This window comes from Tuber melanosporum (assembly GCF_000151645.1).
Source record: "Tuber melanosporum whole genome shotgun sequence assembly, scaffold_2, strain Mel28".
NCBI classification, from domain to species: Eukaryota; Fungi; Ascomycota; class Pezizomycetes; order Pezizales; family Tuberaceae; genus Tuber; species Tuber melanosporum.
In genome coordinates this window covers 1733949-1746683 of record NW_003298863.1, presented here as the reverse complement: position 1 = coordinate 1746683, position 12735 = coordinate 1733949, and the positions used below count along the sequence as shown (strand labels likewise).

Here is a 12735-nt window from a genome sequence, read left to right as displayed (position 1 = left end):
TGTTAATTTACTACTCTGGGCTTTTATTATTTTTATTATTTTCCTCTTCTATTTATCGAGGAATGGCTTTTACTAGGCAACCTTCTGGCAATAACTTTCCATTTGAAAGGCTTTCTGGAGTGCTCCCTCATAGGCATGGACCCTACAAGCTGCAGTAACATCTACAAGTTGTATTTTTTTAGTAAGTTGTGCTCATGATAGTTGTAGATACCAGTTGGCAATGGGTAGGGGTATTGAGGAAAAACTTCCTTCTATTTAGTTTCTTTAAAGTAGAGGGAGCATGGCAGATGTTGAAAACTATGCTGAGGCTAAGATTTTGGTCTTTGGCAATCTGTCAGTAGGTCCAACCTGCTGAATTGCACAAGGTTTAAACTGTGCATCACTGTTTATAAGATATCTATTCTTGCTTTAGCGATTCCATTTTTCTGAATATATGTGTAAGTGATATTTCATTATTCTCTCAGATTGAGAATTGTTTACTTACCGGCAATGTTGCTTTTTTTTCCTTCTTTCTCTTTCTCTCTCTTGTATCACAGTTTGTACGTATAAGTTCTCAATATTTCACAGAATTGATTAGTACAAATTGTTTTGAGAAGGAACCAAGGCAGTTGCATTGTACAATAATTTAGTTGAGTATGTTAGGAGTACTGGGATTTGATACCTAGGAACTATTGTAAGTAGGGTAACCCCACTCAGAATCGGAATCTCTGGTCTCCAACACCCCTCTCCAGCCCCCTTACTGGACTCGCACATCATCATACATATCTATCTTACTTGCATCCTGTGACTATATGGCCACCGACTTGAAGGTGTCAGAATAACACCATATACGTTGCTGCTGTCCATCTGACTGGATTCTGTTTGCAGGATATATGAGAAGGGACTCTCAACTAAGTCTGGGAAGTAGAATGGAGTAAATCCATCAACTACTTAGAGAGTTACTAGGCTTCAAGGATGTGACATCTTTGGCATAGGCTATAAGTGATCAGATAATTTTATACAAAAACATGGTATTGAAAGTCAAAAGATCTCAATAAGAAACCAATACATTCACACCTACCCTATGATAACTAGAAGAGTATGGAACTTCAAGGAATATTACCACAAAAGCTAATGCACTTCACAGAGTATTACAACTAGGTCCTTGAATGCACTGTGGTTGCGGGAATAGTTCTCAAAACTAAAATGGCAATTGAAACCCTACTACCCGGAGCAACCAGTGACTGCCAACTGAGGAATTATCTGTCAATCTAGTAGAATAGCTTTCTGCAAATTAGTAAGAAGTCATCCAGAAGATATCTGTAGGTTGAATACAGAGCTATGGGGGTTTGAAGTCAAGCGACTTAGGAAGATTGTAATTATGACTACCTCCATAGATACAACCCGCAGATGAAGCTAATCATTTTATCAATGATGGAGATAATTAGGCCCAACTCAGTTCAACTTGAAAACTGGACCATAAGTCTAATGACTCTAATAATTGGATAATTACTATTGGAAACAGTATAGTTCCTAGTTAGTATTACAGGAATTACTGAAGAGAGTGTGGTGATTTTCAGGGTCTTCCAGTGTTATCACCTTTGAAGAATACCCAATGTTGCGAGTTATAATCAGAAAGGTAGATAGTTGTATAATAGATAGATATAGTCCATGAACACTCAGACATAGAATATAAATATCAAAGTACTTCTCAAGCTTTTAGACATCATCAAGCAACAGTGAAGAGACCTTAACAATATAATCTTGTTCTTACAATTCTATTTTACTTTACTTACTTTACTTTGCTCTTAGTAGTCATAAATGAAACAAGTATAATTTGAGCCTTCCCAGACAATCTCCATCTACAGAAACGAATCTTGGTTGGCCTAGACAATTCTGTTTTTTTTTCCTAAGATTGTCTCCACCTAACAGGATAGAATATAGAGTAAATCTTGGTAATGATAATAGTGATAGCAGAAGTTTTACAACTTAATCATAATATATTATTTCTTGTATTTATTTAATAATTATCTACAATTTCACCTTCTTTACTCACTTATAATTACCTTCTTCCTTTTTTCTATTCAATTCTCCACACTTTTATAGCTTTTTACAGTAAATATTTCCATCTTATCTAATTGTTTCCTGTTATTGCTGACCTTTCTAGACGAAGAGGTTATAATCGCTAAGAATTAGACTTCTCTAATGCTTGATCTCCTTTGGCCGACCTGACCTCAATTGGTTTCAATGTACCGTACACCACCTGTCTTCTCCCACTGGTGGCCAACGAGGGCAGGGCATGCGGTCCCATATCCCTGGAACCATTATCTCTCACTGTCCTAATGGCTGGTATAGTAGTACTTGATTTTGAATATGACCTTTGGTGATCCCCTACCTTAAACAATAATTATACTCATTAAGCTCTGCATGTTATATTAGATTACACTAGAGTACATCTCCTATAGGCTCGGACGTCACTATTCAATAGGATCTGGAGCTCCCTGCACGTCTCGATTCTCCACATCAATATCTGCCACCCTACCTACACAGATTAACATCTACATCCCAGTACGCGGGAAACATCGTTCCAATCTCTTGCGATAAGGGTGTGCTAAAAACTGGGACCTGTCTTAACAGCCCCTATCGTATATCTTAGACACTTCAAAAGCCAAGGTTATCACTTTCGAGAAAACTTTCTTGCGCTCTTGATTTTTTGGAACTGCTGTAATATCATAAATTTACCCTAGTTAAACCTGACCGGCATCCACTGCGCGATTGTGTGTGCGGTGTCCAATAGCTGGATCTCTAAATGTTAAGATGTTGGTATCAGCTCGTTTTCTGCACCGCAACGGTTGCTTGGGCAATCTGTCGATGGGTCTGATTAGTGCATACTTTAGCGATGCTTAACCACGATATGCGGACTAATAATTTAGGCTCCCAGAGAGCTTGAAAATTGGTTCGGGTGGGGGAGAGGAGAAGAAAAGAAAGAGAGAAGGGATGAGATGGGATGAAGGAAGGGCGGGCGCCATTATGTGAGTGGATTTTCTATGTGTCATGAGCGCGGTTGAGTCTTCTAGACCGTGGAAAATTAAATTTTGGTGGCCTGTCCATCATAATTATTAAAATTATTTCCCCAACCGCCCAATCCCATCGTACCGAAATAATAATTAGTATGATACTCTATCTAATCCCATCAACACCACGCTCGGCCAACACAACACATGCGGAATGGAATATGAAAGAAGAAAAAATAACGCAAGAAAGGGATAGACGTGAGACCGCAGAGTATAGAATGAAAAGGCTGGATGTGGGACAAATGAACCTGAACAAGAATACGAAAAGTACGGGAACCAAGCAATTCTGGGGGATTTGTGGTATTGCAGAAAGAAAAGGTAGAAAGAAGAGAGATAAAGGTAGCGGATAATACTAGTGGTGGGCATCTATATCATCCATCGCGGTGTTGTAGTCGTCCGGGGATATGATTAGAGGATCGATAGAGCCACTATCGAGAGTATGCGATTGCAGGCTCAAGTTGTCCTCATCGAACAAGTTGGGGATGCTTTTTCACGTGGGAGTGTTTGAGGACGGGAGGGTAGCTGGGGAGCGGGCTTCCCACCATAGTCGCCGGGGGTCTTGGAATTGACACCGGCCCGCTCTAGGAGCAGCTTCACCGCTCGCAACTTGCAGAGGTATCGCGAGATCTGGCGAATAGCTTGGCAACACAAACCAGGAGGATCCCCTGTATTACGTCCCTATATCGAATAGGAAGTGAGCGAAAAGAGTGCCAAAACTTCCAACACAAGGTCCGTCAAGCATTGATCTCATTTCTTGAGATTTTTTTTAGTCTTTTTGATTCTGCCAGTTGAATTGGTGGGGCCGGGAAACGCCAAGTAATGCCCAAATTTCCGGATACTTTTGAAAATGGCAAGTGTGCTCTGATGCCCATTCCGTGCCGCCCCCGGTAATGATGATCGGCCGGACTTCTTGGATGAGACAGGGTTGGCCTTATGTTCAAGGAGCAGACCTACTATACCCCCGTGCCCATTCCGAGTCGCCTGCGACAGTGGTGTTTGGCCGTAGTCATCAGATGAGTCGGGGTTGACTTCCCTGCGCTTAAGGAGCAGCCTTACTATATTTTCGTGCCCATTCCCAGCGGCCACCAACAGCGGTGTTTGGCCACACTTGTCAAATGAATTGGGCTTGACTTCTTTGCGTTGAAGTAGTAGTTTCACAATACCCTCATGCCCAATCCAAGCCGCTCCCAACAGTGGTGTTTGGCCGTGGTTATCAGATGAGTCAGGATTGACTTCCCTACGTTCGAGGAGTAGCCTCACTATATCCTCATGCCCGTTCCAAGCAGCCCACGACAGCACTGTTCGGCCGTCCTCGTCAGATGGGTCGGGGTTGACTTCCTTGCGCTCGAGTAGCAGCTTCACTATGCCTCCGCGCCCGTTTCGAGCCGCCTGCGACAGCAGCGTTCGGCCGTACTTATTGAATGGCTCGGGGTTGACTTCCTTGCGCCCTAGGAGCAACTTCACTACTCTCTCGTGCCCATTCCCAACCGCGAACGACAGTGGCGTTTGGCAGGTGCTATCAGGTGAGTCGGGATTGACTCCCTTGCGTTCAAGGAGCAGCTTCACTATACCCTCGTGCCCATGCCCAGCAGCCCGCGACAGCGGTGTTCGGTCGTGGTTATCAGATGTGTCGGGATTGACTTCCTTGCGATTAAGGAGCAGCTTCACTATACCCTCGTGCCCATTCTCAGCCGCCCCCGACAGTGGTGTTTGGCCGTCATTATCATTTGAGTCAGGATTAACTTCTTTGCGTTCAAGGAGTAGCTCCACTATACCATGTTGCCCATACCGAGCCGCCCACGACAAGAGTGTCTGGCCGCCCTTAAGGCATGAGTCAGGATTGACTTTCTTGTGTTTAAGAAGTAGGTTCACTATACCCACGTGTCTATTCTCAGCCGCCAACGACAGTGGCGTTTGGCCGTATCTACCAGGTGAGCCCGGATTGATATCGTTGCGTTCAAGGAGTAGCTTCACGATACCCTCGTGCCCATTCTCAGCCGCCCACAACAGCGGGGTTTGGCCATATCTACAAGTTGAATCGGGATTGACTTCCTTGCGTTCGAGGAGTATCTTCACTATACCCTCTTGCCCATACCGAGCCGCCCAAGACAAGAGTGTTTGGCCGCCGTTAAGCGGTGGGCCGGGATTGACTTCCTTGCGCTCGAGGAGAAGCGTCAGTATATCCACGTGCCCATTCTCAGCTGCCCACGACAGAAGCGCCTGACCACCGTTAAGAGATGAGGCGGGGCTGACTTCTTTGCGCTTGAGGAGTAGCTTCACAATACCCTCGTACCCACCCCGAGCCGCCCGCCACAGCGGTGTTTGGCCGTCATTATCAGATGAGTCAGGATTGACTTCCTTGCAATTGAGGAGTAGTTTCACCATACTCTCGTGCCCATTCCCAGCCGCCCATGACAAGAGTGTTTGGCCGCCGTTGAGGGATAGATCAGGATCGACTTCCCTGCGCCCGAGGAGCAGCGCCACTATATCCACGTGCCCATTTTCGGCCGCCCACAACAGCAGTGTTTGACCGCCGTTAAGAGTTGAGGCGGGGTTAATATCCTTGCGTTCGATGAGTAGCTTCACTACGCCTCCGTGCCCATTCTGAGCCGCCCTCATTAGTGGCGTTTGACCAGTGTCATCAGATGAATCGGGATTGACTCTTTTGCATTCAAGGAGTAGCTTCACTATACTCTCATGTCCATTCTGAGCTGCCCCCGAGAGTGGTGTCTGGCCGCCGTTGTCAGATGAGTCGGGATTGACTTCATTGCGCTCGAGGAGTAGCTTCACTATTCCATCGTGCCCACCCTGAGCAGCCCGCCACAGAGGGGTTCGGCCGTAATTATCAGATGAGTCAGGATTGACTTCCTTGTGTTCGAGGAGTAGCTTCACCGTACCCCCATGCCCATTCTGAGCCGCCCCCGACAGCGGTGTCTGGCCGCCGTTGTCAGATGAGTCGGGATTGACTTCATTGCGCTCGAGGAGTAGCTTCACTATTCCATCGTGCCCACCCTGAGCAGCCCGCCACAGCGGGGTTCGGCCGTAATTATCAGATGAGTCAGGATTGACTTCCTTGTGTTCGAGGAGTAGCTTCACCGTACCCCCGTGCCCATTCTGAGCCGCCCCCGACAGCGGTGTCTGGCCGCCGTTGTCAGATGAGTCGGGGTTGACTTCATTGCGCTCGAGGAGTAGCTTCACTATTCCATCGTGCCCACCCTGAGCAGCCCGCCACAGCGGGGTTCGGCCGTAATTATCAGATGAGTCGGGATTGACTTCCTTGCGATTGAGGAGCAACTTCACTATACCCTCGTGCCCATTCCGAGCGGCCCCCGACAGTGGCGTTTGGCAGTACACATCAAATGAGTGGGGATTGACTTTCTTGTAATTGAGGAGTAGCTTCACGATACCCTCGTACCCACCACGAGCCGCTCGCCACAAGGGTGTTTGGCCGTCATTATCAGGCGAATCGGGATCAACTTCCTTGCGACTGAGGAGTAGCTTCACTACACCCTCGTGACCATTGCGAGCAGCCCCCGACAGTGGTGTTTGGCCGTCATTATCCGGTGAGTCGGGATTAACTTCCTTGCGATTGAGGAGTAGCTTCACTATATCCTCGTATCCGTTCTCAGCCGCCCATGACAGTGGTGTTTGGCCGTGGTTATCAGACGAGTCGGGATTGACTTCACCGCGCCCGAGGAGTAGCTTCACTATACCCTTGTGCCCACCCTGGGCCGCCCGCCAGAGTGGGGTTCGGCCGTAATTATCAGATGAGTCAGGATTGACTTCCTTGCGATTGAGGAGCAGCCTCACTATACCCTCGTGCCCACTCTCAGCCGCGCCCGAGAGTGGTGTTTGGCCGCCGTTATCAGATGAGTCGGGATTGACTTCGTCGCATTCGAGGAGTAGCTTCACTATACCCTCGTATCCATCTGTAGATGCCCTAAAGAGCGGCGTTCGGCCTTCACTGTCTGCGATATTGGGATCTATATTCCCTAATTCCAAGAGTAACTTACAAACCACTTCGTTCTTGTTTCTGACGGCCCACAAAAGTGGTGTGAGCCCCACAATATCCTTTCCGTTCACCTCCCAATCCCTGGACTTAATCAGAGTGATGGCGATATCCACAACCCCGAAGTACGCGATAGCGTGCAATCCGGTAAACCTGCTCCCGCAGCGCTCAGGCTCACGAACGTGATAAAATGGCCAGATAGTCTGATTCACTAGAAGCAACTTTGCAGATACATGACGATCATACAGGTCAAGAAGTTGAAGTGCGAGGGGTTTTGTACGTTTTGCTAATTCCTTTCTAGCATGGACTCCCCAGTAACAAGAGGCATATTCGAGAAAGGGTGCTTGGGGTGGGGGGGACAGGAGAGTAGGAGGTAGGTCCTTAATGCTCTGAAAGTTGAGATATGTGAGACAAATCTCTGCCATTTTCGAGTGGGCACTACTGAAAAGATGAGGATGTCCTCCGAGATACTCTTGGAGAGTCAAATGTACCAACCGAACTCCCGATCGATCCTCATCCATTATGACCAGTCCTAGGCAGGACCTTAATAGTGTTTCTATAGCAGGCACATTCTCGAGGTCTTCCTCTTTCGAACCATTTTCGATTGCTAGCGCATGGCGTAACTCCTCCATGCGCAATGGCCGCTCGGACCGCGATATCCACATCAGTGCCTCAATCCCGAGTTTCCCCTTGTCTCCGTCTTGCGCCATAATCCGCTCGAGAGTTGCAGCATAGGCACCACCCAGTTCCAAACTATTATCTATCTGTCCAAGTGTTTTTCTCCTCCGGGAAATAGTTGGCTGAGCTAATATTGCGTTCATGCTTAACGAAACTAGCAGAAATCTACAAGTGGAAAAACGTCAGCAAATCATCCGAGAGTAAACCTACTCAATGTCGCGATATCTTTCACATACATTTCCGAAACCTTTTCGGGAATAGTCCGAAGGATTTCCTCTCTTAAGTCCTGGTCCATCACCTCATGATGTGTATCATTACTCAACCTCATACTAAGATATTTCTTGATATCTTCCTCCGTTGGCTTGATTTGAATCTCAGCGCTTCTGGTAAAATATATCTTTACCTCATCCCGAATGTGTGGCCGACCTGTCAGGAATAGCCGAGTGCAGGGTGATTCTTGAGTAATCCGCACCAATGATCTAAAAAACTCTGGTCGATGCTCTCTGGGAAACTCATCCAACGCGTCGATGCAAATATAGCTCCGTTGCAGGGTTCGCAGCGACGAGATTAGTAACTCCAGCGTTTCACTAGACCCAAGCTCTCGACCTCCGATTTGTTTTTTTGACTTCCGAAATGCCGTCCCAATTTCCTTCGGAATATGTTCCAAGCCGCTTACGACTTGCTTGAGGATTGCGCCTAACATGTAAGCCGTGGATTGCTCTTTGTGGGCGTGGAAGTCGCAGTACAGATACGCGACGGCGGCCGGTTTCCCACCACTTTGATGGCGCAGTGTTTCGATAACTAAAGAACTACCCACAAACATCACTATTTAGTCTCCCCCATTTGCCCCAGTATATGCTTTTTTCTCATACCTGAGATGTGTCTTGCCAACCCCGGGATCCCCATAGCAAAGCAAGACAGGGCTAACCACCCCATCCTCACCAGTGCGCCAATTTACAAACTCGTCTTTTTGTAGAAGCCAATCGCCTACCCCCTCCGCCTGAGATTCTCTAACATCTCGATGCCTTTTCTGAGGAGCTAATGGAGATAGCCATTCCAGAATCTGGCACTTCTCGTCGGTCACCGTGAAGTCGCAGTTGTTCCAGGTGTTGTTGTAACTATCGTTCACATTACCGCAGTTGATGTGGGAAGGGTTTGGCTGTCGAGACTCCAAGTTATTCATGGCGCTCGCTATGTTAACGAAAGCGAGGAGAAAGGAGAGAGCTGCCGGTGGTGATGGAATTTGTTTTGCTTGGGGGAAGCTGGGGGTTTATGATAGGAGTAGAAGGGTAAACACCGTCCAATTATTTCCATGCCAACTAAAACCTGACCGAGGCTCAGAAGTAGTGGTAGATCAATGCGGGATGCACACAGTACGGTAAGCGACAACTTTACTGCTCGTTAGGGTGATAGAATGCCGAGAATGTGCAGGGAAAACAGAAGGCGGTACAGTACAGTACTCGTACTGCTGCCTAGCAGCCCCGGTACCGTACCCCAGTACTGTGCACGCCCGTTCGCGAAGCCTTGGGGGAAAATGAGGTATCATAATGTGTCCATATCTTGGCGGCAACAAAAGTATTAATTTACTTGTCCGCGGATTTTGCGAGCGGGGCTGTACGAGTACTGTATTCGTACTCTCAGCTGTGCAAGGGTCTATCTATCATAGCGCAAGGGGGTTGATGTTGGTTTTGGTCAAGATCAGTGGTGAGTAAATTTAGCAACCATCTTGTCCGAAAACTCCAGCTCTCCACCGCCCAGCAAGACCCCAGAGAGTACCGGTAACCCCTCGATGGATATATTATACGGCACAATACTTGTAGTGGATGCCAGGAACTTAATCCATCAACTATTGTTCCAAGTTGACCAAGACAAGAGGAAATGGAGATCCTTTCAGGGCCCTGCTTCTCCATTGTCTCACTACTACCCAAACTTTACGACAGTTATCCACCACACCACCACTTTATGCCTAACCTCATTTTTATGCTATGATACTAGACTATATGATTTTTTTTTGAATCCGTGGTACGATGGAATAATAGCTATGGGCAATTAGAAAAATCTCAGTTTGCCACCGGTTGTCGAACGCACATCTATATTATAAAATTTTTAATATTGCAATAATTATGCTCAAGTTTACGCCATAAGAGTACCTGCCTAAGAAATGCTTTTTTGAGCCGGTCCGGTGGGAATCATCTAAACCAACTTTTAAAATTTAAACAGAGTGATACTCCGTGATTGAGCTACAAGTATGATACAAGTCCAAAGGAGCGACCTGGCAGCACCACCCATTTATCAGTGGTACTCTGTTACCCGGGACATTGCACGGATGGCCCCTTTGGAATTGAAGTTCGAATACGGGTTGAGCCACAAAAGTATCGGGTTGAGCCACAACTGAACCTTGTCCATATTTAAATATTTTTTCATCACCTTTCTGAGGCTGAGCTTGCTCATTCCTCTACCGCCACCGGCGATTTTGGCTCTTGCGTTTACTAGGTAGTCTAGCCGAGCCCCGGGCCGAACCCAATAAAGCCTGGCCCGAGCTTAGATTGAAGTAATCCAGATGCGCCTAACAACAAGGGACCAAATTGGTGGACTCGCCAACAGTGCTCTCACTCCCAACAGCCCCGGACTTGTACTAGTACACAATAACATTGGGACCGACATTGTAAACTGAATCCCCGGAATCGAACGGCACGGAGGAACGGAAGTCTGCGAGTTTAAGCACCAAACACAGGGAGGGAAATAGCACATCGTGTTCCGGGCTGAAGAGAGCTTCGCTTTCCCTGCTGCAGACGAAGAGGCGTAAGCGGGATGACATTCAGCAATTGGAGTCGAAACATTTAGAAGCGCGATATTTTCTATTTTAAGACCTAATGCTTCTTTTCTTTATTTTCAACTTGTTTGCTTTTTCCTGCTCACTTTCTCTGCTCGAGAGCTTTCAGTGACTGCCTTTCTGTCTGCCAGGGGATCAACCTCTTCGTGACTCTTCCCACACTCCCTCTACACAGCTCGCCGAGTAATTCCCCGACAGCCCCCGGAAATGGCAGGGACGTACAGGGGTTCCTGGGGCTTCTTCTAGTGCTGAGAGTCTGTGTGCAGGAAGGGATATAGTAACTAAGCCTACAGGGGGGATACTGGGCGCTCTTGCGGCTGGTTTTGAGTCGGAAATACCTTGGAAGAGAAATGCCATAAGTAATGGAGAAGATAGAAGGGGCATGAGTGAAGCTGCGATGAGCTAGATATGTAGTATAATGTTATACGATTCTCTTTCATTTCCTGCCGGCGAACTGGAATATTGAGAGGGGGAGGTCCATCCATGACCGCAAGAGGATTAACGAATACCAAAAATTACAAGTAGAAAAAAGTACGAAGGACAAAAAGAGCCGCCCCAACGATGAGGACTCTAAGAGCAAACATCATCACCTAGACGGAGTCTAGAAGTGCCACCAAAGCCCATATCGATGTCAGACTGTGTTAACCTGTGCTGGAAATAGCTGTATATTTCCTTAGTTAGGGGTTACTGCAACGGTGCACCTCTAGGCGCTAATTCTACTCTATTCTACCTTTGACAAAAGAAATAAATGGTTACAACCTCGCTGACTAAGTCACGATGTATCGCTCGACTTCAGTCACATGAGTGTTGGAAATATCCGCACCATTGCGTACGTACCGGGATGTGCTAGCCGAATGTTCTAGCTCTGTAATTTTTCTTCTCACCTATTTTTTTCTCTTCTTCGCTCCTTCGCTTCTCTCGTACAACATCTCCCGTCCTCTCAAGCCACCTTGCCTCGACCGTGTGAAACCTCCCTACAGTGAACCTAAACATCAAGTCCGTCCGTTCAGGCAGCTGCCCGGGACGGCCGGGCAGGCCCTATGGGTATGATAATGACCGGGCCCTACAGATACCCGCCGGGAGATGCCATTAAATTTTGTTCTATCACAATATTATCATGAGCCCTTAGGGCCGGGGCGTCAGCCCCTAGGATAGCGGCGTTTGTGAAAGACGGACACCATGCACTGCAGCCCTTACCCACCCTGCCCGGGACGCCCGAGGCGGTTGGGAACACTGAATTAATACGATATCTTGCCTGAATATATGATAAGCCAAGGGTGATGGGGTGATTAGTCCCTCGCCCACCTCTGTGTCCAAATCCGCCTCCCCGCATGCATATGTCGTAACTTTCGCGAGATGTCTATCACGCTTGCCAATGAACAAGCAAGCAGCATAGTTTTCCAAGACAGAAGGAGTATCTTCACAAGCGGTAAATCGACACTGTCCTCCCAATTCGAACAGCCTAAAGTTATCTGGCCCCCGGTCTCAAATGTTATTCTAGGGAGTAGGAATGGTCCACTGTAATTTTTGTCGACACGCTCTAGGGCCTCTAATACCAAATTTGGGATCTCCGTTGTACTTTCTATTGGGCTGTGGCTGACGGGATTACCTTTGGGCTCTGGGAGAACGTGCTGAGTTTTTGGAGGTGACCTGAAGCAGAGTAGCAGTCTTGGTAGGGGGGTGTGCAGCTCAGCCCCCCACGGATACTTGGTTCAATGGGTGGGAAGTCAATATTTTCCACCCGCAACGTGGTGTAGAACCACCTACACCACCGAAGTGGACACTAAATGGAGATTGTTTCTGGGCTGGGGGGTATGGTGGACTGACGGGATAGCAAAAGTAGGTGGGGGAAACGAGAGGGATTTAGATGCTACAGCGACCCGGCAGAAGTGCCCACGATCCGAGACCTTGTGGTTGAGCAATAGTGCCCCCGGAAGTGGGGCGGATGGTGGGGTCTCGAGCTTGAGAGTTGTCAACGATCAGCCTGCGAGAACAACGGAGAAATCAAAGGAAACTACGCTATCTACTTGTGCGGTGTTACCGATCGCTCAGGAGATCCTAGAGTTGAAGGAACATAGTGAGTTGTGGTCACCAGCAATTATCCCAGGAGGGTTGTAGGTGGTTCCATTCGTTCTGGGGTTCTTGTGATTTATAGGAAGGGT

General features: G+C 47.5%; 1 protein-coding gene; it reads right to left on the bottom strand.

Moving 5' to 3' along the window:
• Positions 1 to 3146: 3146 nt before the first annotated feature.
• Positions 3147 to 4005, bottom strand: GSTUM_00005661001 (uncharacterized protein; the record flags this gene model as incomplete). XM_002837763.2 has 1 exon in its annotated part: positions 3147 to 4005. The coding sequence occupies exon 1, from the start codon at positions 3417 to 3419 to the stop codon at positions 3147 to 3149; it is 273 nt and encodes a 90-aa protein (XP_002837809.1). The 5' UTR covers positions 3420 to 4005.
• Positions 4006 to 12735: the final 8730 nt, after the last annotated feature.